The 25,568-nt window shown below is 38.6% G+C and overlaps 2 protein-coding genes across 2 annotated transcripts; both read right to left on the bottom strand.

The window, feature by feature from the left end:
* Positions 1-1,203: 1,203 nt before the first annotated feature.
* On the bottom strand, positions 1,204-3,714 carry ptger4a (prostaglandin E receptor 4 (subtype EP4) a). Its single transcript, XM_085368455.1, has 2 exons — positions 2,704-3,714; positions 1,204-2,359 (listed from the first exon to the last, which is right to left on the bottom strand). Exons 1-2 carry the CDS (start codon positions 3,481-3,483, stop codon positions 1,790-1,792), a joined length of 1,350 nt encoding a protein of 449 aa, XP_085224581.1. The 5' UTR covers positions 3,484-3,714; the 3' UTR covers positions 1,204-1,789.
* Positions 3,715-15,078: 11,364 nt separating this feature from the next.
* On the bottom strand, positions 15,079-25,019 carry mrps27 (mitochondrial ribosomal protein S27). Its single transcript, XM_085368453.1, has 11 exons — positions 24,932-25,019; positions 24,593-24,670; positions 23,214-23,284; positions 23,062-23,120; positions 22,459-22,573; positions 21,866-21,944; positions 19,807-19,922; positions 19,486-19,588; positions 19,209-19,351; positions 17,258-17,419; positions 15,079-15,509 (listed from the first exon to the last, which is right to left on the bottom strand). Exons 1-11 carry the CDS (start codon positions 25,017-25,019, stop codon positions 15,261-15,263), a joined length of 1,263 nt encoding a protein of 420 aa, XP_085224579.1. The 3' UTR covers positions 15,079-15,260.
* Between the last annotated feature and the right edge of the window lie 549 nt (positions 25,020-25,568).

Raw genomic sequence — 25,568 nt, 5'->3', positions numbered from 1 at the left:
TACAATGTTTACAATGTTCATGTTCAAACTCAGACAAAAAGAAAATCTGAGTGAAAAACTTCAAACCAGCAGTAGTTCAAAAGTTCAGTCTGTATAGTGTTAGAATACCAGAAGGTTTAACTTTTAATATTAAAATGGAGAATTTGCCTTATAAATGCAACAGAGAGGAGGATTACGCTGTATACTCACATGAAACTTGAGAATAATATTTAAATCTAGACTTGTGATCTTGGATAATTCATATTAGATCTGATATTGGGTGATATCTGGTGATTTTCAAGGAGGAAAAAGGTGCTGGTACCATCTTTTTAAATGTGAGCATCATCAGACTTTTCCTGATTTTGTTTCACTGTAAACAGCATGTCTTTGACAACAAAAACTTTGGTTTCCTGCAAAACTGAACATCTCACTTTAAACATTACACTCAAAGAGAAGTGTTACTCCTAAACTTAACCTTTAGCTTCAGTCCTAACTAATACAAAACATTTTTCAATAGGTTCTTTGATATTTTGAGTCCTGACTTTATAGATAGTGATGTTGAAAGACAACAATTTGTGAGTGTAAATACTGATCAAACTGCATGACTGATACAATTTATAACTGCGCATAAATATGTCTTTTGGACGAGTAATCCTTTTGGACCTGGAATTTATTCACTTTGACCTTCTCTTAGAGAAGAATAGTTATATATCACAAAAAAAATATTTTACACAAGATCGCTCATTTAGAACTTGATTCTTCTCAAGCTGACCGCTTAATGCATCTCATTAATCAGCATCTATCCACTGATTTATAGAACATTTTCTGTAGCTGTGGAAATTATGCAGAAATTTCCCAGTCTACTGTGGAACAAGAGCCTCTGTGCCCTCGCTGTGTTTTGTTTTGTTTTTTTAATAATTTGAGACAGTATCTTTGTGTGTTTTCCGGGCTATAGAACAAAAACGTCTGTTTTCACAACCTTATAAACTCTACTCTACCTTAGTCATGGAGCTAACATGACTGTGCCCTTCAAAACTCACTGTACAGTAGAGTTTCCAAATGAATCAGTCCTAACAATAACTATGTGAATACTCATAGTGACTACTCACAAGAAGCACAATCAGGACTATTTCATTTACTACACTGACCACAAGCTTGTAGTCAGCACAGTTTGGAGACAGTAAATAGAGCTTTACAGTAAAGGTTTCCACAATGGTTGAACAAAGTAAATGAAATTGAGAATGATAAGTTTTTTCATCAATGTTATGTGTCTAACATAGGGGCGATCGCGCGAACATATATAGGGGCGACCGTGGCTCAAGAGTTGGGCGTTTGTCTTGTAATCGGAAGGTTGCCGGTTTGAGTCCCGGCTCTGACAGTCTCGGTCATTGTGTTGTTGTGTCCTTGGGCAAGACACCTCACCTGTTGCCTACTGGTGGTGGTCAGAGGGCCTGGTTGCGCCAGTGTCCGGCAGCCTCGCCTCTGTCAGTGCCCACAGCTAACACACCCATGTGTGTGAATGGGTATATGATTGTGTTAGGACCAAATAAAGCGCTATACAAATACAGACCATTTACCATAACATCTTTCTTAGGCAAAATGGCAAAATCTGCTCACACAGTCAGTCATCACAGAGATTGCTGGGTGCTGAAACAAACAACGGGACGATATCACTCACAGCACTTATCTCTTTCCCACTGCATGGGCTCTACTAGATAGAAGAGTTACTTATTATTTATGTGCTACTTCCATTTTTGAGTTCTTCAAAAGGTCTGTTGTAGAGAAATAAAACGGTATTTCTCTGGTTGGGTCAGATGCATTTCTCCTTTACTGTCTCGGTGTTCAGCGTGACCTGAAGTGCTGGATCTTTAGGGCATGGAGATGATGGATGATCTGTGATTGCATTTGTCTCGTCTCTGGTCTGATCCTCAGCGCTGCCCTCTTGGGATGAGTAAGAAGCTTGTGAATTTCTTGCTGAAGGTGGTTGTGAAGCAGAGAGTTTGTTTGACTTAGGACATTTTTCAGTGCACATCTCAGTTTTATCTTTATAGTAGAGGAAGGTTTGACAGGTGCTGTTGCTATCTCGTTGGTCACTAGACACCAAGGAGTTAGAGTCCCTGTTAGAGATCACAGAGGAGAGCTGATAGGCATCAATACAGGGGAAGTTTCCCTGTCTCTGTTGCCTCCTTGCTCCCATTTTACAGAACAGGCACTTGATTTTCTCAATGAGCTTGATGAGAACAGCCTTGCGGAGCAGGATGTAGATCCAGGGGTCAAAGATAGGGTTAAAAGAGGCAAAACGTATTGCCCGTAGATCAGGGTTTTTGTCCAGCCGCACCTCCACTGGAGTCTTATAAAGCTGGTTTAAAAACACCTGAGCCTGCAGGGGAGAGGAGAATAGTGACTGAATGAAAAGATATGGATGCGTATGTTTGAGAGGCCACTAATATAAACATGAAAGGGAAGAGAGTCAGTTCACCTCTAATGTAAACTGTTTTACACTTTTACATAATCCTGCATACAGCAGCTGTGCTGAGTAAGTGTGATTAATCTGGACTGTAAGTGTTGTGGCTGAAAAGGTAAAAGGAAAAGTTATTCTTTTTCACATTTTTTTTAACCTAACTAAACAGTTTTCTGCACTTAAAAAACATTTTTGTGTGAAAAAGAACCATGCGTAAAGCGTGCGTAATGGTAACATGCAACCGAAAAAAAAATTAAACTTACAACAAGTGGTATAGAGCAGATGAGGACTACTACCGATGTGCCTATGAGTAGAATAACCATCTGAATCTCTGCACCGGCCAGACGACCAAAGCTGCGTGCTCTTCTTCGCGGGTCCACGCTGCGTCCCACATCGGTGCCAAGCGACATCCTACGCACAAAGCGTCGATGCATCCGGATCAAAGCCACACACACCAACACATTACAGATGACAGTGGAGAGAATAAGAAGAGAGCTGAAACCAGCATACATGTAGGAGTAGGCGGCATCGCTGGTCTTGTTGCTCCTCCACTCTAAAAAACACCACGTTTGTGGGTACTGTTTCTTCACCTGCCCAAAGCCCATAATTGGCAGGGCGCAGAAAAAAGCATTTGAGATGTAGATCGCTACTAGAGTCAGTCCCGCCAGTTTTTGGTCCACGTAGTCGTTGTAGAAATAGGCATGGTTTATAGCAATGTATCTCTCTACCGACATGGCACATATGATGCTGAGCCCTGCCAGCGAGAAGAAAAGCATGGTGAATCCAAAGTACTGGCACAGCGGGTCCTCTCCGGGCCACGCGCCTTTCACATAAATGGCGATGGTGACCGGACTGGCCAGCAGCGTGCCAAGCAGGTCCGTGATCGCCAGGCCACACACCAGCGTGTAAAACGTAGTTTCTTTCTGTTCTTTCCGAGATTTACAAAGGACCACGATGGCGATGAGGTTTCCAACCACCCCGAAAATGAACATAATGGACGGAATGGTGGGGACCATGGTCCTCCCTGTGGTTTGATTATTCATTGTGAAGTCCAAACGCACTTCAAGACAAGTGAAGCAACTCGTTTTATCGCCTGTATTTCCAGTCCAGAGCAAGAAACTTACCTACAAGTGAAAGAAGCCTGGGCAGCATTTTCAAAATAAGAAAGTAGTTTTTTCTTATCTGAAAACTAACCTTTAAAAAACTTACAAAATCCCCCAAAGCATCCTCCGCATGCTGCCTCTGTGGTAACCAACAACTCCGTGGTGCTTTCTTATCAGATCCTCAGCTAGCTGTGCAAGACAGAAGCAGATTTCACTCACCACGCCAGAGAGATAAAGCAAGCAACACCAGTGACTTCATTGAAATGAGGCTCTGCCTTCTGGCGTCTTGCTGGGCTCAGCCCCTCCCCTTCATTTTACTTCACAGCCCTAATCAGCAGTTCAGGAAAAAGGTCACATTTTGTAACACAGAGATTAACCACAACTCACAGCAATTTCTTTACACCATGGTATAACATTATTAGGTAGGGGAAAAAGGACAAAACAAAAGTGAGTCTGAAAAATAAAAGTGTAGTTTTTTGCTCTCAAAGTTTCCACTTCAGGACAGAGAGAGGGAGGGAGGAAGAAAAGGAAAAAATCTATATTTTTCTTACATTTTGATCTGTTAGGGTGGATTCTACTTTGAGAAATGATTGATCGCAAAGATTAACCAAACGATTCACATGAAAACACGCAAGATTAGGTGATGGGAAATAAGACAATAATTCAACTAAAGGTTATACTTTGATAATCTGACTTCCTTACAACCATTTCATATTTTGCTTACTGGTTCAAGGGTCTTTTTGTTCCTTAGGTACTGATAAAAATCAACAAAATGTGAAAAGGCTCCAGTGACATCAGTTAGTCTCCAGTCTAATTCTGATCACATATGTTTATAAGAGTGTCATAAAATGTCAAACAAACAGCCTCTTTGAATAAGGCTGTAACAAAACTTTCTGTTCCTATGATCATATTTTAATGAGAACAGTTTATTAGTAACTTAAAATTCAGCCGCCAAACACATTTTGTTTCAATTAAAGGCAAAACAAGCACCCATCATTTTCACTGTGGAGTACATAAACACGATGGTAAGGTGAGAGCAGTAGTCTTCTTTTTATTTAATTCCTTTCAATAATTGTCAAAAAACACAAAACACATCAAAACAAAAGTGACATTTAAACAAACCAGCAGATGTACATGGTAGTTAATCTGTAGAGATGAATTAGTGAGGTAGTTAGTTGTCTAAGAACGTCAGGTATATATAATACATATAAATAGTGGAAAGTGTTAGTCATAGCTAAGTTTTACCAGTCTACAAAGGGTTTCCGGGGTTTCTGAAATTTATCAGATGAGCCACACAAACCGATTCTTCATTTCTCAAGATGAAAATGTCTGTGAGTCCATCACGATCTGTGAAAGTTCTTCCAGTTTAGGAGAACCAATATTTATGCAATATTTATGTTTGTTTTCTGTGACTTAATACTACTACTTGATACACTGGAACACAATCCACAATCACATGCAATTCAGCCTTCAACCTGCTGCTATGTCAAACCTCAGCTGGCGAGTAAATGCCAGCTGAAGTGTACAATGTCTATGTACAGCGGCAATAAAGGAATCTTTATCTTACCTTATCTTGGAAAAGAATTCTACATGTTTTGATTTAGCTGACTATATACTGTAGGCATAAATGGCAACAGTAGGCCAGTTTGGTAGCAGAAAAATCAAAATGTTGTCATCTGTACTGGAAAAATCAAACAGGTTTGATCACTGTCAGTAGATGAATGTAGGATTCTACCAGCATTCTACTTAATGGCCAGCAGGGGGTGAGTCTTGGTTTCAAACAATCAGCTGTACAGAAATCTATGGGATAATAATCCCGGCCTCCTTCACGTGTCACCTCAGTAAATACTCTGTGATGGCTTTATAAGCTGAGTTGCTAATTTTAGGTCATACTGAACAGTACGTGAAGTTAAATTATGGTTGGTATTAGAGTAATTTTCTAGAGTATGCTAACTGGCTAATGATTTGTCAAACAGAAGTCGTCAGCCAATGAGCATGCAGAGTCCCCTTGGTTCACAGTTCACTTGTCACATCAGTTTTTTTTAATATGAGGATTTTTACAGCAAAATGCTCGGCTTGAGGCTTCATAGCGTGAATTCCCCAAGCAGTGCATTCATCTTTTATACCTACTATGAGTGTGAGCACAACAATGTATATATATTTTTGGAGAATTTATAGCAACAACTTAAAAACTAGTCAGATGCACATCTAATCGCATGCTACTCATAGTTAGTTATTGTCGTACCATTCAGTCAGCAAAAATACTGTTAGATTAAATTACTAAGGGTGTGTGTTTCAGTCACACATTTTTCTATGTATATTTGCTATTGTGCGATAAGTTACAACTGATCCTAATGTGCTGCACTCAAAACTTCAGTGGCTCGAAGTAGAAGAGTGTCGGTATGGCAGCGATTGCTTTGAAATCTCTTTCATCTTTGCATTGTGTTTTTGGCTTTATGTTCTATGTGTGTCCTGTAGATGGGGATTTGTGGTGGTGTGTGGGACTGTAGCTAAGGTTTATGTTTTTAACTGGTAATTATGTGACAAAGCCTTTCAGTTCATTTTGCAGAGTAATGAGAAAGTCACATAAAGAGTGTTATGAATCACTTTATCCACCCAACTTTAAGAATGCTACTGGATTACTTTCAAGAAAAGGAACAAGTAATGTGTAATACATTACTTTTTTTAGGTACCGACCTCAACACTGTATTTCCATGATACACTTACATAACCTGAGTCAGGACAATGTGTTGGAAATCACTGGTGTTCACTTGAACTTGAAGTAAATGACAACTAACCTACACTGCTGATACAGCAAGTCTGCCTGTAATCTGGGCCTGGGCGTGGCCAGAAAAACTGAGCTCAGCTTTTCAAAAGATTTCTTTAACAGCAGTTAATCCATGATTTAACAAGGGGCTAGGTCACTTTAGCTACGGTAGTTTTAATTATTTAAACTTCAAAGTTTAATAAATCGAATCTTTCTAAATTTTTTAGTTTCACATTTTGGGTGTACTCAGGTTGTCTTTGTCTAATACAGAAATTAGTTCTATGATCTGAAACACGTAAATAGGACATATATGCAAAAAACCAGAAGGCGGGAAAATACCTTTTCCCAGCACTGCATGTGAGGGCAAGGAATGATTATAAAGGACTGTTGACAAACAAACAGTTTCTGCCACTTAGCTTCGGTGGGTGGGGTCAGTCAGTGTGCGGGCGCACTTGTAGATGCAGCCGGACTGTCGCCTGTGCTGTGCTTAACCCTGAGCTACCTGTCACCTGTGCAAAACCAGCACGGACAAATTGTCTGCATGGAAGGTGTTTGTTTTTGTTTTAAGTTAATAAGTAAAGATTACTGTGAATGTGCAAGCCTTTAAAAAAAGCACACACACATACACACACGGGGAGAGTCCACAACTTCTGGCTACTGCTTCTTTTTAACTAGACTGTGACAGAACACGTTGAACTCTTGAGACCTTGAGTCCCCTTATCTGACGTCATCCTGTTATAGTGACCCCATCAAAACACAATCTGTTGCTGTCAAAGTTACAGACATTTTACAGCCTTGAAAATTTTTTTTTTTTGTTTGTTTTAGCATTGCATTCATATGTAGTCCGTATTACATAATTGGCCTTAACACGTCAGCCCGACCAGAAAACACAGCTGTGTGCGTGAACATACTCATACCCTACAACTTCCAGTTGTTTGTTTCTCTGAAGTTATGTTTAGTTTCAGGGCTATCCGAATGTGCTGTAAGTAGATTGGAAAGATTAGGCTTCACATGAATGTGCTTTTCCTGGATTTGTGTATTGAAGTCAGATAACCTGCAGCATAGCTGCACTGTAACTTAGAGTAATAACCACCAACACTACTGAAATAATCAATTTTCCTCTAAAAACAATTCTGTAGATAGTTATTGTAGATAGACCATTGCACAATGTGGTTTTTGCATGGGCTTTTCTATTTGTACGTTTGTTTTTGTGTGAGCTGTACTGTCTAAAGAAAGCAAATCACACACAAAAAAAACCCTACTTCCCAAAAGCATTTCTTCTTGCTTTAATTCCTGTGCCAAACAATTACTACATTGTGTTGTGGAAAGGATTTATAGATTCCTATGTCCTCAAAGTATTATAATTTACGGGTGAGGGAATGCACATTTTTCTCCCATGGTTTTGTTTCCCAGAACAGTCATTTATAGAGAAGAAAAACTGCTATTACAGGTGTGTGGCACTCTGTATTTGCTACAGCATTTACAGTAGGCGTTGCTCTGGATTATTTCCCTTGCAACAATGCTCCTGTGTTTTGGTTTACTGTTAGGCTGGCTCTAAGATTATGACTGCTACCCGTAGAGCGGCATGATCGCTGAGGACAGGTAGAGACAGATTTGATAGCTCGGGGGATGGGTCAAAGAAAACTGTCTTCATTCCTTATTTAATTCCCTGTACGCAGGGATGAACTGCCTACACGCCCACCAGTTTCATAACTGACAAATGTTGCTCTAGAGCTTTGGAGAGGCAGATGTTTGCTTAAAAATATGTAACCTCTCACTTTTGTCTCTCTCTCTCACACTGCCTCACATGAAAAGCTCAGCAATTTGTAATAATGTGCTTGTTCACCATTTTGAAAAGGTTTTGACAGGTTCTCAGATGTGCCATAACTAACAGCTGTAAGTTTATGTTTGAGTTGGAGTGAGAGAGTACTCTGTGCTACTCTTTCTAAAGGTAACTAAATCCATTCAGCAGCCTTTTAATGCTCGCTCATGTTAAACATGTTATCTCTTGTTGTTAAATCTGTATGAAAAAACTTTAGCTGGGAGCTATTGTAAGATAATCATCAAAAAACGCGGCAAGGCCTGGACTTTGTGCATCGTTAAGCTCTGGGCTTCAGAGAGTATTGTTAATTTCATTCCAACTCGATGAATAAGGGACATAACCTATTTCTCAAATTGCCAAACTATTTAAACACTGAGTGGATTTATTGCTGAAGTGAAAATGAACTTCAAGTATAATATTTTTGATTATTTTGGAATACTTTCACGCATCACAGAAGTCTTCACAAAAAGAGTTAAATTAATTTGAATAACGAGCAGTTAATGTGTCAAAATGTCCAAACACTGTTCCTACAATTGCAGATCTGTTTGTGAATTTAACCCAAATGCTTGCAGGGAATATTTGAAATTAAACTTCAATCAATATTTTTTGCAGGTTGCAGGCTACCTACAACCACTGCATACCTTTTTTTTTTGTATCAACTTGTTTCTTGACCTCTGGGTGGAAATCTCACTAATTAAATAGAACAGGAGGTAAGAATGGGTTTCTCTGACAAAATAATTCCCCAGATTTCTAATTAGTCATTTAAAAGTTGAGTCAACTTGTTCCTAAACTGAGAACTGTTTTAATCTGTTTACCATACAGCAATGTCATAGGGAGGAGTACAAAAACCATATATGGAAAATAAAAAAAGCCAAACAAACCCACAAACAGTCAGCACTAATGCTTATGACTCAGCAGTGCTTGTGTTAAACATTCAAAAACATTTTATCATTTCACGATCTGTTCGTTGCGATTCTTTTCTGCTGAATCAGACGTGTTTGGGTTGCAACCGAGGGCAGAATAACAGTTATAAGACTGCAGTTTACTCTCCGCTTTACAGTCTTGGTTAGGCAGACAATTTGGCCTTGAAGTTCTGGAACTCTTATTGAATTACTTTATGATTTTTCCCCCCAATAATGTATCAACAAATAGCGCAGAGCTTAAGGGGCTGACCTGGTAGCTCTAAACAGAGCAGTTTACAGTTACTTTAAACCAGACGAAAGATTCCCAGCATCTCCAGGAATAAGCCCAGGTGGACGGGATTGTTGTCCTTGAGGACATTCTGCCTGCAGCTTGTTTTTAAATGTAAAGTTTAGAAATAGCAAGGATGTGTTTATCTTGAGGTCTGGTTGATTTATAGATGACATCCGTATGCGATCTCCTTCAGCATAACAAAGCCACGGCGCAGAGAATCACATGTAAACTGTTTGAACTGGCACTGAATTGCCAACTTGCAAACAGAAACAAGTCCCTTTTTTTGAAGATTTGTTTTTTTAGATCAGATTCTGCCAGTTTGTTTAGACTGTCGATGAAGTTGTCATAATTAATCACGTGTACCTTATAAAAATATTCATTCACAGTTCCTGCAAGCATGACCTTCAGTCAGATTCGAGACTAAAACATCCATCTAAAGTGAACATATCTCTTCATAGGGTGATTTATTCCTCAGCTGGTACGCACCACACCAGAGAAGGAGGCTCACTCTAGTTTATAAAAATGACAAATAAGAGTCTGTGTTTTACACGTTACACAGCACTTCTCCTTCCAGAAAGTTTTTCTCCAAAGTAGATGTGACTCATCGTAGCAACAGTCAAACAACAACATTCTGGTAAGTTGAAGCGTTAATCCAGCCAATTGATATTCCTGGGAAAAACTGTAGCTCTTACTTCTCTTAAGCTGCGCATAAGACATTATGATGGTAATCATTAGCAAGGAAAGCAAACCAAAGAGACATTAAGGACTTTTTCTGCTAATCTTTAAATGACCGGATGACTATATTTGGCCACTAGAGCACAGTGGAAAAAGTCTGCAGGAAGCTGTATTGCTGATGGAGCAAACTTATAGCCAAAGGGCAAAAGCAAGACAAATGAGGAACACCGTTTAATTGGCTTATTTATATTCCAATCCCTGAGTCTACGAATTAGTTTTGGACATGCTGGATGTTGTTTGTGAGCTCCTGCTGTGTCATTTCTTTGAAATGCAGGTAACTGAATGGAAACCTTCCATTCAAATTACTGATGCTTACGCCATTAAGAAGCAGCTTTATCAAATCATTCAGATATCTATCTATCTATCTATATATATAATACTTATATTATATTACATAACATACACACACACACACACACGTTATACATGTTATATATATATATATATATATATATATATAACATGTATAACGTGTGTGTGTGTGTGTATATATATATATATATATATATATATATATATATATATATATATATATATATATATATATATACACACACACACACACACACACAATTTTATTTTTTCTAATTTTATTCTATTTTTTCATTTGGCTTTGAATAACGTTTGCTGAAAACTTTTGCCAGCTATCCTCACATGGTCCTGTCACAGGAAGTGGGAGCACGTGAGATTTCTTTCCAGTATTTGAGGATTGATTCATATCAAAACATCCCGCTGCTTCTATTTTTGCTTCAACATCATGGCTGTAGCCACTGCGCTTCTTCATGCTTATCAGTTCAGTGGGACAGCTGTGAGACATCTTGCCAAATAGTCATGTCATCACTGAACGCTCAGATGCGGTTCATCCACCTCTGCTTGGTCAATGTGACTCTAAAAAGCTTTGTTGATTAAATGTTTTGGCCGCCTGTGATCAGACACAGGAATACCTAGCAACAACAGTCCTTATAAATAACAAGTATTCATCATTTGTCTCTATTGTGGAGAAATGAATATGACTTTATTTGGTTTATAATTTGTAATTGTAATGATTTTACGACACAACTCGTGTTTACCCTGTCATGTCACGTGATTGCTGAATAACTTAGATCATTTCCGTTGCACTGATGTCATTGGTGTCTTTGAACAGGACGCATGACGATTTTCACAAACATCAACAATTTAGACGCAGATAAAAGGAAAACATAAGTTCAAGTGCAGCTACATCTGATATTTAAAATAAAAAATTTCCCATTCAAGCAGCTTAATAAAAATCCAGATATTCAAATCTGGATTTTGAGACTACTTACAAAGGTGCAAGAGCATATTCATTACAAACAAATATACTAGATTACCACCTAATGAAAGATGGGTACCACAGTTAACAGCTACAACCAGCTTATCTTTCTGTAATGGTTACTCCTTTATGTGCAAGCATGAAATTATGCATTTTTATGCAAAAATATAATTACCGTTATCCATGACTTTTCAAATTTCAATGTTAAGCATTAATTTAATAAAGTACTGTATTAACTCTGGTCTTAAAGCCTTTTGTTTACTGCTTTAGCCATTGGTCTTTCTTCTTTTGAAACTGGAAGTTACCATGTTTACACAAAAGATCAGAAGTTAAGAACTAAAGTAAGCACTATCCTGCAGCTAGTTTGATTAGCAAGTTGTATCATCCTAACCCTGTCTGACTGTTAAACAGGATGCAAAATTTGAGCAGTGAAAAGCTGTCTTAAAACCTAAAAACAGCCTACTTGTTGGACAAATTAAACACAATCAAGCATTGGACGAGATCACAGGGCACCCACGCATCACTTGGAGCAGGGTGCCTTTAATTATGCATAAATTTAAGCCTTAAAGCAGCAATTAAAAAAATCCCCTACTCCCATCCTCTCAAAGCAATTTTAGGAAAAAATTATCATCTTAATGATTCAAATTAAAGCCAAGTGAATAGATTTGCAGAGGTGGGTTATACAAAACTGTATTACCTGTACAGGTGTGTCGTAACACGCTGTAAACGTGCTTATTTCTACTGTGAAGCTGGGAATTTAACCATGAGCCTCTATGGGAACTGACTTGCTTTAGAGGCCGGTCTCATTTTGAGTAACTGCAGCGCTGAAGGTTGCTGCTTCGTTGGTCACTTGCTTAATCCTGCTTGTTACTTACTGAGATGGAAATTTCGCGTTGTTTAACTAAGACCCAACTTACACACTGTCAAAGTCTGGTGTTCAAAGTCAGAAAGTATTATTTTAAAGTTACCATGTAACTGTAGCTAATGGCTGAGAGCAAAACATTATTTTGATTGCATTTTAATTGGCTTATAAGGTCATATATTTCAGCTCACGGTGTCAAAATAACAGGCAAATAAATCAGACAGCAGATAAATCCAATATCTAATTGCCGTTGCACATCACCTTAATTTATTCGTTTAATATAGGAACAATGCGCCAGCGTCAGGACACATAAAAGCCATGCATGCCCTCTAAACAAATGGACAGATGAATTAAACATTATTTGTTTTCACTTATCTTTTTAAAGTGTTAAATATGAAGCGAGTGACCCTGATGAATAACGAAAGATTAATAAACATCTTTCTCTGGAGATTCAGTGAGAAGTCTTTAATAATAACCCATCTTATCTTGCATCTTTTCTGCTTTACAAGAGAAGGACCAACCTGTGCCCTCCCACCTTGGAGAATTATAGATGTTTATATCAAACTTAATCAATAAAAGGAGCAAAATATAAAAGAAGGGGGGGGGGGGGGGGGGGGGCATGCAACAAGGAAAATGCATCTGCAGGAAGATAAAACTCTCCCAAACGTAGATACAATTAGAACATGGTGTTCAGAGATAGCACGTACTAAACCTAAAAGATTAAATAAGAACGTGTTGACTTGTTTACAAATTTACTGACCAACAAAGGCATGGGAGGTTTCTTTATATAAGAAAAGGTTTAAATAGAAGCAAGTCCTCTGTATCCAAGCCCAGCTCTGATAATGTCTAATGCACACGCTTTTCTCTTTGAGATTAATATTTACATCTCAAATAAACCATGACATCATAGCTAGCCAACGTCCTCCTCTCCTCCAAGAAAACAGACATGGGTGTTTTAACACACTTAAAAGGCTCTGGGCATCGGATAACCAGTGACGTGAATGTCAAACTTCCTGACATCTCACCAGTTTGACTTGATCAGCGGTGCTCAAACACCTGAAAAAGGCTTCTGGGACAACAGCAGAGAAAGTAAATACTCCTGTTACTGCTGTTAACCAGCAATGTTTAACCTGCCAAAGAATGACTGATGGCCACCTTTTTTTAATTTTTTTAAATGAGGATTAGAGCTAATATATTTTCAACAGCTTTATCGCTGTGAGATAAGCATCACACACAGAAAAAAAGGCCTGAATCTGTGGAAATAATCTGTGACTGTACAAAGAAGAAAGACTTCACTGATAAGCTGGAAGAAGGACACTAGCACTTTTCTTTATGGTAATTACACTTTAGTGGCACATATTTCACCACTGTGCGACTTTGTGCAGGCATCCAAGAATCAGCTGAATTTCTCCTGTAGTGTACACTCAACTGCCAGGTTATTAGGTGCACCTATTCAGGTAGTTCTTTATCCAAATATTAAGACGTTCTGCTGAGGTTTAAATCGATCATCAGAGAGAGGAAGAAAGGCAATTTAAGCGACTTTGAATGTGACCGAAAATTCATCTGTCAAGGTGGTCTAAGCGTAGCAGGAATGAAAGCCAACTGTCAGACTGATGAAGATGGTTCATATACACTGTGTTGCATTCGCTAACACTCTGCAAGAGCTATATGTGTATATATCATGAACCCTTTCTGTGGTCTGCATCTCCGCATTCAACATCCTTTCTTCAGTATATCTACCACCCCTCTTTATACAATATACTCTACTTAATGATAACAAGTGCAATGTAAATAAAAGGAGATATTCAAGTAAAAAGTCAGTGAATCCACCTCTTTAAGTTTATAAATCTCCACTGAGTCCCCTCACCTCATCAGGTGGTGCAAACATTTACACCACAAAACTGTAAAATCTTGATTTAGTAACCCTTTTCTTTTAAGAACGCAAAGTCTTAATTCATAATCAGTTATAAACCAGTAAGTGGAGCCAGAGCTGAAAGTGTGACTCAACACCTTTAATATTTCTCTAGGCGGTCCAATTTATGCAATAACTCTATTAAGCAAACACCAACTATGAATGCAGGGCCACTCTGAGAACTGTTAGTGAGGTGCCTCGGGATCACAATGGTTCTTGTTTCAGCGTTTTGTGCTGCTCATTCATCCTGGACTGCATACCAGGCTGTTTCCCAAGCTCGTGCTCTGAATACTGAATAGCTGCAGCATAATGTAGAATGAATGCATTATCTGCACTACCACAACAGCATTTCCCCCCCCCAAAGATCTATTATCTTATCTTTTGTGCAGAGTCCAAACTTCATTTGTTAGTTAACGTGTCGTTGCTATTAGAGTGATATTTCTGTATTAGCTGACATTGAACTTTTATGAAGATAGTTTCCTAATAATTTAGCCTGATGTGCACTTTGTCTGGTCTTACATTTATCAGGAGCTATACAACATTATTGGCTTTTTCATGTGAACGGAAAGGTTTCTGGTCAAAACTGCATTCCTTTCTAGGCAAATAATTTGTTTTTCTCTAGATTTGCTATCAGCAAATATCTTGTGTAATGTGGCCCGTGAGAAAAAACTCCCCAAGATGCTTTTGACAGACGTGCGCACACAGAAAACACACAAACATGTGACAAAGACGACTGCAGGCAAAGAGGAAAAGGAGTGGGAGGATGTGATGGGACGATCTTTCCCTAGCTTTTCCATTTTTTTGCTTACATGAGGTCACCCTACGATCGGGCTGAACAATTGATGTGAGCATAAGTTCCAGTGATGATATCATCCCATAGTCCACGACAGACAAACAATAAATGTGAAATACAAATATGTGATAGAACTGAAAGTGTGTTTTATTTTGACAGCCTATTTATATTAGCTCTATTATATAAAAACAGAGCCACAAACACAATAACTGATATATACAAAAGTAATAAGTGACAGAATCCGGTGCAATGATAATAATACACTCACAAGTATACACATTTTAAAGTACGTACTCGACGGACAGTTCAGTGAGTCACAGTTGGCTCCATGTAAAACGTTTCTACACCTGCTGAGCTGCAGCCATGGCAGCTAATCGCTCCTGTTTCTCCTGCTCAGCCTTTTCCCTCATCTCCTTCTCTCTCTGGATCAGCTGCCTCTTCTCGGCCTCCCAGGCCTGCACCCGGCTCTCATACTGCTCGAGGTCCGGTGTCTCGGCAGCAGCCAGGTTCTGCTGGGCCAGAGCGGTCACTAAATCCTGGAAAGAGGTTGACTCTACTTTACCCTGAGACTCCAGCTGACTGCTCAATTCCTGGAGAGGCAGGGCAACAAAAAAAGTTGAAAGCACAAAGGAATGATCTCATCACTTCATTTAAATGACTTGGGTGAAACCCTGTGACCCAGAAAAGTCACTTCCAATATGTGACGCACACCAAGAATCATGGCTGCACAGAAAAACAGTCAAGATATGATGCATTCAAGAACAACCGGACTTTCCAATAATTCCAGTGTTTATTATCTTAGCTTCGTGGTCTGAAATATCCCTTAAATCTATGACCAAATGTAGTTTGTTTTTTTATGATGCGCATACGTCAAATAAACAGTTGCAGCTATTTTGTTCCAAATTTTCATCCAGCAAACATTTTGGCCATGAGGGGAAATCCCCCTCTGGATGCAGCCACACACATGCCTATAGGGGGCACCTGGCCTGTCAGCCAGTGAAATTTATCTTTACCCTGTGGCAATAATGCCATATGTATTGGGATCAAAGTTTCTCTGTAAGCCTACCTACTTTTATTCAGAAGGTCAATCATTTATGATTGTGGTATAAGTGCATATCCATTTGCATCATTACTACACACACAACAATAATTTGACATCTATGAGTTTAAAATAAATAGAAAATAAAGACTGAAAAATTAAACCTGGTTTTATGTGGATACATACAGCGCATGTCAGGATGCATAGTGCAGAAAATGAATTCAATAATGATTCAGATTCAGCTATTTGATAAAAACACTGGCAGGTGCAGATATTTCATGTATCCAATAGTAATTATGTGTGTGCACATATTCTACAGCATTTGATATCAGAATGTACTGAAAGTCAAAGCTCAACATCTGGATTTGCAAAAAGAAGCTCTGACCACCCCTTTACAGCAAACTGGACTCTGTTTTCTTTGTTCTCCTGTAGGTGCACCAGGAAGCATTATAAACCCTGATGCACGCAGCTGATAAAATCCACATCCCAGCTAAGGCTTTTACACTGGTCCGCTGATCTACAGGTGGTAGTTATGTTTCAGGAACGTTAATGGATCTACAAAGCCAGGAAAGAAGAAGAAGAATGCCAGCTGGGAAAATTTGGAAGAAAATGTTCTATGAGGAAGGAAATGTTTTCAGCATGGTCTCAAGAACATGCCCACTACACCTTAGTGAGCAACGACAAATGCAAACAGAAGCTTTGCTTTAATTTAAAGAGAAAAATATATATATATAAATTATCGTTTAGAGAATCAACAACGTAACTACAAATGTAAGAATCCCTAATTAACAGTCCACTTATTCAAAAATAAGTGGAAAATAATAATTTTATTATTTTTATTTTATTATCAGTTCAGTGGTAATACAAGACAGTAGGCAGAATGGAGAAAAGCACTTCTGACAGTCAAAAAAAACCCCATCTTATGCTGTTTGCAAAGGGGAAACTTTTTAAACTAGAGCGCAGTCAGAAAGCGTATCCTATAACCCAACAGGGTATTTTGCATTTTTGGATCCACATCAAATTTTTAATGGGTCTTTCCTTTGTCTAGGCTACACCTTTCCATCAGGTTTCAGCTTGGTGGTTGTTGTGTAATCTTGCTGAAAGATGGACAAATGGGAGGGAAAACATACTTCCGCCCCACCTCTTGCCTTAGAATTATATTTTAATCTGTCCCTTAAAAAAAACAAAGCATGCTGCTCACAGCAGCTTGACTTCTAAGTTATAACCTCGTTTTTACCAGCATGCCCCTATAATTACATTTGATGCAAATTTGAGCTTTAAGTACAAACAAAGACCGACCTTGAATTTCTTGACATACTCGGGTAGCTTAGCAGCTTCGGCCTGATCGTCTTCATCTACAGTGTTTTCTTTCTTGTCCTCTTCACCTCCTGACTCTTCTCCAGAAGAGTCTGACTCTGAGGTCAAAGGCAGGTCGTGGAGCAAGTCATTCACATATCCCAGCTGAAAAATAATCACAAAAATTAATGTTATTTATGCAGAAAGATAAAATTTTGTAATGAAGCATGTTCTGAAACAACTGTTTTCTGGTCTTTTTGCTGAAAATTACATTATGCAAGTAAAGTCTCTTACTGGAATGAAAACAGGCCAGACATTTAATGACGCAGGGTTATACACCTTACTTGACAAGTCACCTCTTAATCTTAGGAAGAAGTAAGATTAACTGTGACCTGAGGCAGCAGCACCTTCATTGAGATGTAATACTTCCTCTCTGTCCTATGGCGTTATCTTCTCTGTCTACGTTATTGCTGTGCTGCTGTGTGACGCAGGCTGTTCACTTTCTGTTGCAGTGATTGTCAAAGACAACCTCAGAGCTCCAGGCTCTTCAAAATCTCATTAGATGCAGACAAAGCTGTACTATTGAACTGGACAGCAGAGAGCGGATTAGAGATGCTACAGCCTGCGCATATATGTAAAAATTGCAAAATCATGACAGCGTGTGTGTCACACAATGCTGTCTGTGCCAAGCAGCCTACCTGGAAAGTAATAAGCAGCCTGTGGACTATTTGCAATGCTGCACGCAGTTTAATCCACGCTCATTTTACAACAGCAAATGAACACGTTAAGAAATACATCCGTTTGACATCAAACCCACAGTTAGGGGGCTGATATCAGGCACCCAAATGAGAACAAAGAGCAATGCTGTCTGGTACGGCTCGGATAGTTGTTTGTTATGAACTATATAACTATAAACAGTTCTAGCATATTGTGCATTTGCTTGAGCACAGAACGTTTGTGTTGTATTACGCAGCAGTTGTCTTACTGATATTTTTCTGCCTATATGAAAGAATAATGTATGCCATCATTGGTACCTTTTGTAAAGTTAATCAGAGACACATGGGACATAATCAAGGATATCTGGGGTTGCAATGTTCAATGTTTTTGCTCTCTCATTACTGATTTTGATATTTAAATATGTTTGCAAATTGTGCGTTACCCTGAGACGCTTAATGAGGTGAGTGCTGGCTCAGACACCAATTCAGGGATCGATACAACTTTGACATAAAAAGAAGAGTGTCCTCAGATGACATTATCAGCATGGACCTAGCTTATTTTTGAAGGTGGGAGAAACCAGAACTCCCAGAGAAAAACAATAAAAACACCACATCCTCTGCTCCCAATTTCTATGAGGGCCAGAAAAGCGCCAGTAATTAATTTAGATGTGCTGAACTGAACTGCACAAGCCCTATTAATACCCAATTAAATTGTGAAATTAACTGTATAAATGAAGAAGATCTTTAAAATAAAGAAGTTGCACCATGTCAATACTGCAGGAAAGCGTCTCTAGTCTGAGGATATACTTATGTAAGACAGGATACGTACAAGGGTTAGGCAACTGAACAACTAAATCAGTTGTCATCAACTCATCAAGTCCATTTCAGTTCCTTTTTTGGGCCTTGTGCTCAAAGGAAATAGCATTTGGTATTTTTGGACTTAACTTGCCACTTGCACAGAGAAACTGAAAAAAAAGGAGATTTGCTTTAGTTATGAGTTGGTGTCAGCTGTGCACCTTATGTTTTGCTGCTCAGGTACAAATCTGTACAATAAGAGGCTGCAATGTGTCCTTCATCTCACTTCTTTCTATCATCTGTGGTTTTAAAGTCTCTTCCAGAACAAGCTGCACAAACTTTTCTGTGAATATACTAAGAAACACCAGTCAGGAAAAAATGGAATTTGTTGTTCAACCCTAACACAAAACACACAAAATGAAGCACGATTTGTTTGCCCTTACTGTATCTTTGGACAGTTTGACATCACTAGAAGCAGCAGCCACTCTCTCCATAATGGCCAGCGCTCTGCCCAGATATCCTCGACCCCAGAAGAGAGGCATCCCTTTGAAGACGGCATGTATGCCCTTTAAATTTTCTACCTTGCCTGGATGATGAAGGAGGAGGAAAACAAATGAGACAAGTGGCATAATGAAAGGCTACAGGAGAAAAAACAAAACTATCAATCACAGCAAAAAAAATTACTTAAAATAATGCAAGAAAAGAAACTCAAGCACTTACCGAGGAAAGCATTGCCAAGCAGCTGAGCACTGAGGCCAATGGTGTTGTCTTGCTTCTGTCCACAGATAAGCAGCGATGCCCCCAGAGCCCGTTCTTCTGACACCTGATCGCAGCAAAGAACAAGTGTTTTATTACTTCTACTGCAACATGTTAATTAGCATCGGGCATCTCTTTTTACAAAAATGTATAAAAGTTTAGAATGAAACCCCCTAAGATGCCCCTTTTTGAATCACAGGAAATTGATTTTGCAATTTCCAGTCATAAGAATATTCTAGAGTCATCAGCTGTCCTAAACACCTTCAGAGCTGCTGATTCACTCACAGCAAGTTGTGGTCTGGTTGCTAGGTAACTGCCCAGAGCATACAGAGACAGGATCTGAGTGGAGGGAAGATCAAAAGCCTCCTGAAGCATCACCTCTTCAACCACAGAACACGCACCTGAACAATTATAAAAAACAAACAAACATTCTCAGATAACATTTCCCAATATCTCTATATGACAAACATTTTTTATATTACAGAAGTTTCATAATCTGGATAGGAGTAAGCTTGTGTGTGAAAAACTGAGTAAACTCTTACTGCTTACATAAGAACTAAGGGGATAAGTAGCAGCCAGGTACTCATAATCAAATGCACACAACTATTTGATTATAAGTGTGACCGCCTCTATATTTTTTGGTCTAGAGATGAAAAAAAAAAGAGGATTTGGCAGTTCATTCAGATATGTGTTAACAGAATGCCACACAGAAAAGACATCAGCACTGATCTCAGAGAAGACTTGCTGTTGTCCATCAATCTGAGAAGGCTTATATGGCCATTTCCAAACAATCTGAACTCTGCCAGTTCACACAAAAGATTAATTACTTGTGAAAAACCATCAAGACAGGTGCCAAACTTCTCAGGAGCCTCACCCCAAGCGAACACTGTGCAATGCTCAGAGAAACCCAAGAGCTACATCTCAGAATCTGCAGGCCTCAGCATGCTAAATGTTAATGTTCATGACAAGTTAAGTACAAAAAACAAGAAAAAATAAGTTTGAGTTGTTTGGGTTGCTAGGAGAAATCTAAAACTTACACTGCACTTAGTTTTTGTTAAATAAATGATACTTTTATTGTCACATCACATGTGCGGGTACACTGGTACAGCACATGCGAGTGAAAGTCTTGTGTCCAAGCTTCACAAGCAACAGGGGTGAGCAAAATACAATACAATAACATAAGAACAAGCAAAATATAAGAATGGGAGAAAAAATAAAGGAAAAGGAAAATTAAACACTAAAACCAGCTGTTGCTTGGGGGAGCTCGCGATGAGGCTGCCATACTCTGCGCCATAAACTCTTGGAAGTGAGAAGAAGCTGTATGATAAACTACCAGTATTTGGTGAGTTCACCATTTTACAATGGTGTCCAAATCTGCACTATGATTATGTCCTGTATAGCAGAGAATCCTGGTATCCCAGAAAAAGGAGCATAAAACCAGTGGTCTATAGTATATTGTAAACTGTGCATAAAGCGAAATGACACAAACAAGGTGTCATACAACTTGCAAAATGAAAGCAAGGTGTATGACAGCAATGTATTGAAACATGAAGTTCCCCAAAGTATTTATTAACTACTATTTATTAATTACACTCAGCATATTCGCAGGACATTGATTCTTTTAGCTGATTTTTGATGCGTTGTGTTTTATTGTGCAAATTCTTTTTCTAGGCACTGTTAACTAAGTTAAATCTTGGCTGGCCATTAGCTCACTATATAGTCCTTTACATAGAATTTGCCAACCATCAACTGGAGTGTCGTGGATGAGTATATAATTAAGGACACTGTAATTTTCTTTTAATGGCAAAAGATCCAAAACCACCCAAAATTAGTTCTATGCGCCCACCCGGTTTTAATCCAAATCACTTGTTGTACAAAACATGACGGGGCATTGAGAGTTCATCTGGCAAGGCTGTAAACTGTTGAGCTACGTCACAATAGCGACATTTGTAAACCACTAATAAAGGAAACTAACAGACGAAACCTAAAAAGTAATTCAGCAACATCAGATCTGAGCTACTGTTTTGAAACTTTGCAGCATATAAGCACTTTTAGCGAATGGAATCAAAACTTTCACATTCAACTGAAACAGCGGCTCTGCAAGACAATTATTTACGGTCTAATGTTATTATAGAAAACATAAATAAATAGAAACAACAAGCTTCCCTTTACCCCTGTCTTTTACAAACAAGGAAAGAAATGTTGAAATCAGATTTTGGTGATTTGAACATTTCAAGCAAACAAGAATGTGCTTGGAAACCTGCAAGGGGTTGGCCTTGCAGTCTGTGTGGTGCTTATGCTTCCCAAAGGTTAAATGAAAAATGATTTTTAAACTAAGTCTTACTTTTAAAGTCTGCATCCTTAATGAAGGAATCCATGAGGAGATTGAAGGTGAAGTCATCTGGGAATATTCCATACTGGATCTGCACACAGAGATATCAAAATATTGGCATCATGGAAAAACATCAATTTTTTTCTACATTATTTAATGATGAAGGTGTATATCACATGCAGCAATAAGACTGCTTCTCAGTGCATTAGTGACAATGAAAGCTCTTGCGTCAGAGTTGTATGCCGCCAATCAAAACAACTACAGCCGTGATCGCTTTTACCTCACTGCAAACGTGTCACTGGCTACCTGACATCTGTTTCTGGAGTAATTCAGGGATGCTCAGATACTATAACGCATTCAGGAACTGAAAAAAAGCGCTGGGCTGAAAATGTCAACCATTTAACCGTTTAACATTATTTGTGCTGGTCAGATCGGTTTGAAAACACGCCTCAGTGCTTCACAATGAGTCTGTGCTGTCTCATGATGACAGCCTTGATCAGATTTCCTCTCCGATCATTGAGATAAGGTTCATATGCAAGACCCAAACAGTGCTCTCAGCGTAGTTTATTTCCCAAAGAATAAACTGAGTGAATATTATAGTGTACCTTGTTTTTAAGTGTGTGCAAGGCCTTATCTCTAGCCCCATGTTTTAGACACTGTCTGATCCAGCCGTGAATGGTCCAGTCTCGCAGGTACCAACAGTTTGGACTGTGACGAAACCTTAAAGAAATTTACGGAAAAAAAAGTTGTTTCACATGCTTTAAAATAGAAATAGATACAAACACAACAACAAGAGGAAGAGAGGAAATCACATGACAAATATACGGTAAACAGTTTCAGCTGCTGAACCACAACTTTATCCTGGAAATCAGAGATAGGAATAAGAATATATCAGCAGAAGCACATCTAAATTCGTTCAGTGTTTCCCGATTATGAAAATGAATGTGCCCTGAACTAGAGTGCAGTTGGGAAACACACTAAATCTTGCCATCACAAGAATGGGTGCAGATTCCAGAGGAAGGAGTAAACAGGAAAGGTCTGGAGTTGCCCCGAACAAAGAAGAGCATGTGAATGAATATAAAGCAAAACAGACAAACCAAACAGACAGTTCAGTCCAACAAAAACACACAGACTGGTACCACAAAAACCAAAAGCAGCAGCAGACATTTGGCACAGATGCAGGAGATGTAAAAATGATATCTGATTACTTATAAAGGTAGTACTCTGCTTGATCAATTTCTTCCCGGGATGATATGTTGTCCACAAACTGAAACAGAAAACAGTGTGCCATGAAAAATCAAGTTTACAGCAAATAAATAAAAAAACTAAATATGGTCCATTTAATGTAGATGCAGCTTACCCGTGACATAATCAGAGAGCTAACAGGGAGATTCCTGTCATATGTCCTGTCCATAGTGTTGGCGAGTACAGCTGCAAGTTTAAGAAGGATTTAAAAAAAATACCAGAATTATAGTAAAATAAACTAGAGAATAAGCTTTCCAGAGTAGAATAAATTGCTGACACGTTTTTGTTTTTTGTTTTTTTAATATATGAGTTTTATTATGGTGATTTACAACTTTTCACAACTTCGGTAATATCTAATTAAATTGTATTTAAACTTTGTTAAACTACGAGTATAAATTATGTACACTTTGTGAAGCAGGTAAATTTCGTCTGTAACACCATGAGGCTGCAGTGCTACACTGCCACCCTGTGTTGATGAAGTGTAAACACAGTAGTATTTGATGCTGGACTTCTGCAATGAGCATCAAATGGTGTAAATATTTCCAGAAAAAAAATTCTCTTTTTTAATAATTCTCCCAAGACAAACTAATTTACTGTACTAGAATAATATTCTATATCTGTACAACTATGGGTTACTGGATGGATGGGGGGGGGGGGGGGGATTTTCTGGTGTTCCCTTTGGGGGCCACAACAATGGATAATCTGCCTTCATCTCACCCTATACTTATACTTAACTCACCCTATACTTAACTTCCTCCTCTGTCACACCAACCCTCTGATTGCCCTCCATCACTACACCCATCAACCTTCTCTGGGGTCTGCACTTTTTCTCCTGCCTGGCAGCTCCTTCCTCAACATCATGTGTCTAATATATTCACTATCTACTCTTTTTACATATCCAACCCAAAGTCTCTAAACTGCTTGATTGGAGTTGTCTCTCTGATGTACTCATTTCTAATCCTGTCCATCCATATTGAAGCCAACCTGCTCCTGAGCCACAGAAGATAGTATCCTACACACTCTACCCACTCTAACTGGAAGGTCAGTGGCTGACTTCATAACTCCTCCATTCACATTGAAGAAACCTTGGGCAAGATACTGAACCTCAAGCTGCCCCAATTGAGAGTGAGCATGTGTGAATGTGTAGGGGTCGAAAAAATAAATAAACAATAATAACAACCACTGCACTGTAAGTGCAGTAAACTGAATGTAGTGCCATGTTTAGTGGAAGTGGCACTTACGTTTCTTTACACATCTCAGGCTGCTTATGATCTGTTTTTTAAACAGTTTATTAAAGGTAATAAACTATTAATGCTTTAATAATTATTTGGAATTAAGGGCATTATAGTCAGTCGTATTGCTATATTAGTTTGACACTTCTTGACTTGGTGGAAAAATGTTACGTTTCCCTGGATAATGATCCAAATCTTGACAAGCCCTTTGTTTGCTTGTCTTTTCATTATGTACTGTGTAATGTGGAGATTTAACTCTTACCCAGGTTCTGAGGATCTTTCTCTCTCGCCTCCCACATTTTGCTGTCTGTGTAAGCCGCTGAAAGCAACCATCGTCGGGCTGTGAAGAGAAATGCACACATCAGTCAAATATTTGGGAAAATGAGTTGCTCATGGCTTTAAAATTACAGGAAAACTCAAATGCCGGTTAGTTTAGCTTCATGTTGTTAGCTAACGTTACCATGAACTGAGGGCATTTAGCTCCACCTCTATGAACATTCAAATATTGACCGTAAAAAAAACAAAAAATAGACGTTAAACATGAAACTAAAATTAAATCATACTCTATATTGAGTCTTAACCAAATGCATGATGTGTCTACCTGAAAGAGACGGAGATAAACTTTTAACTTTGACAGCAGCAGTCGCACATCGCTTCAACACGGAGGCTGCCATATTAGACGATACCATGTCGTGGCAGGCGCCGGGGGAGTTTGATGACCGGCAAAAGTGGATTATACCAAAAGTGACAACAGGAAAGCAGAAAAGTTTTTGGTTTGGTTTTTGTTGTTGTTGTTTGTTTTGTTTTTTGTTGCTACCTATAAAAACAAATTAAAACTTAAAACTTATTTATAAACACAATTCGTACATGTTTATGAGTCAATGAATTATTAATGAAGTTAAAATGAGATATTATTGATATTTAATTTAACTTAATCTAATAATTTTTACTGTTCTACCTTGCTGTGTGCACCAAGCAACAAAATACTTTACAGGAAATGTTTTGATTTCCTGAAATTTATCAGGTATGACTTGCAGATAATGTAGAGAATACACACTTCCAGCCTACTAACCACAAGTTTCACCACAAGGTTGCTAACTTCCACTTTGGTATCAGCTTCTACGTGTAGATGAAAAGCGATAAACATTTTCTGATCAAAATAACTTGAAAACGTTTTTATTTAACCAACAAATAGTTGATCTATCTATCTATCTATCTATCTATCTATCTATCTATCT

The sequence above is a fragment of the Diplotaxodon limnothrissa genome, linkage group LG12 (assembly GCF_057381915.1).
Source record: "Diplotaxodon limnothrissa isolate DT_005_m linkage group LG12, D_limnothrissa_male_GT1.1, whole genome shotgun sequence".
Lineage (NCBI taxonomy): Eukaryota > Metazoa > Chordata > Actinopteri > Cichliformes > Cichlidae > Diplotaxodon > Diplotaxodon limnothrissa.
The sequence above is the reverse complement of the archived record's forward strand: the minus strand, read 5'-3'. Positions and strand labels throughout refer to the sequence as shown.

What these genes read in the sequence shown, in the direction of transcription:
- ptger4a (XM_085368455.1), bottom strand. Translation starts at nt 3,483, where the DNA reads ATGAATAATCAAACCACAGGGAGGACCATGGTCCCCACCATTCCGTCC. An exon ending in TCTGCTCTATACCACTTGTT is followed by an intron (nt 2,360 to 2,703) that starts GTAAGTTTAATT and finishes TCTCCCCTGCAG; the next exon opens with GCTCAGGTGTTTTTAAACCA.
- mrps27 (XM_085368453.1), bottom strand. Translation starts at nt 25,019, where the DNA reads ATGGTATCGTCTAATATGGCAGCCTCCGTGTTGAAGCGATGTGCGACT. An exon ending in TTTATCTCCGTCTCTTTCAG is followed by an intron (nt 24,671 to 24,931) that starts GTAGACACATCA and finishes TTCTCTTCACAG; the next exon opens with CCCGACGATGGTTGCTTTCA. An exon ending in AGTATGTCAAGAAATTCAAG is followed by an intron (nt 15,510 to 17,257) that starts GTCGGTCTTTGT and finishes CTGCCTCTCCAG; the next exon opens with GAATTGAGCAGTCAGCTGGA.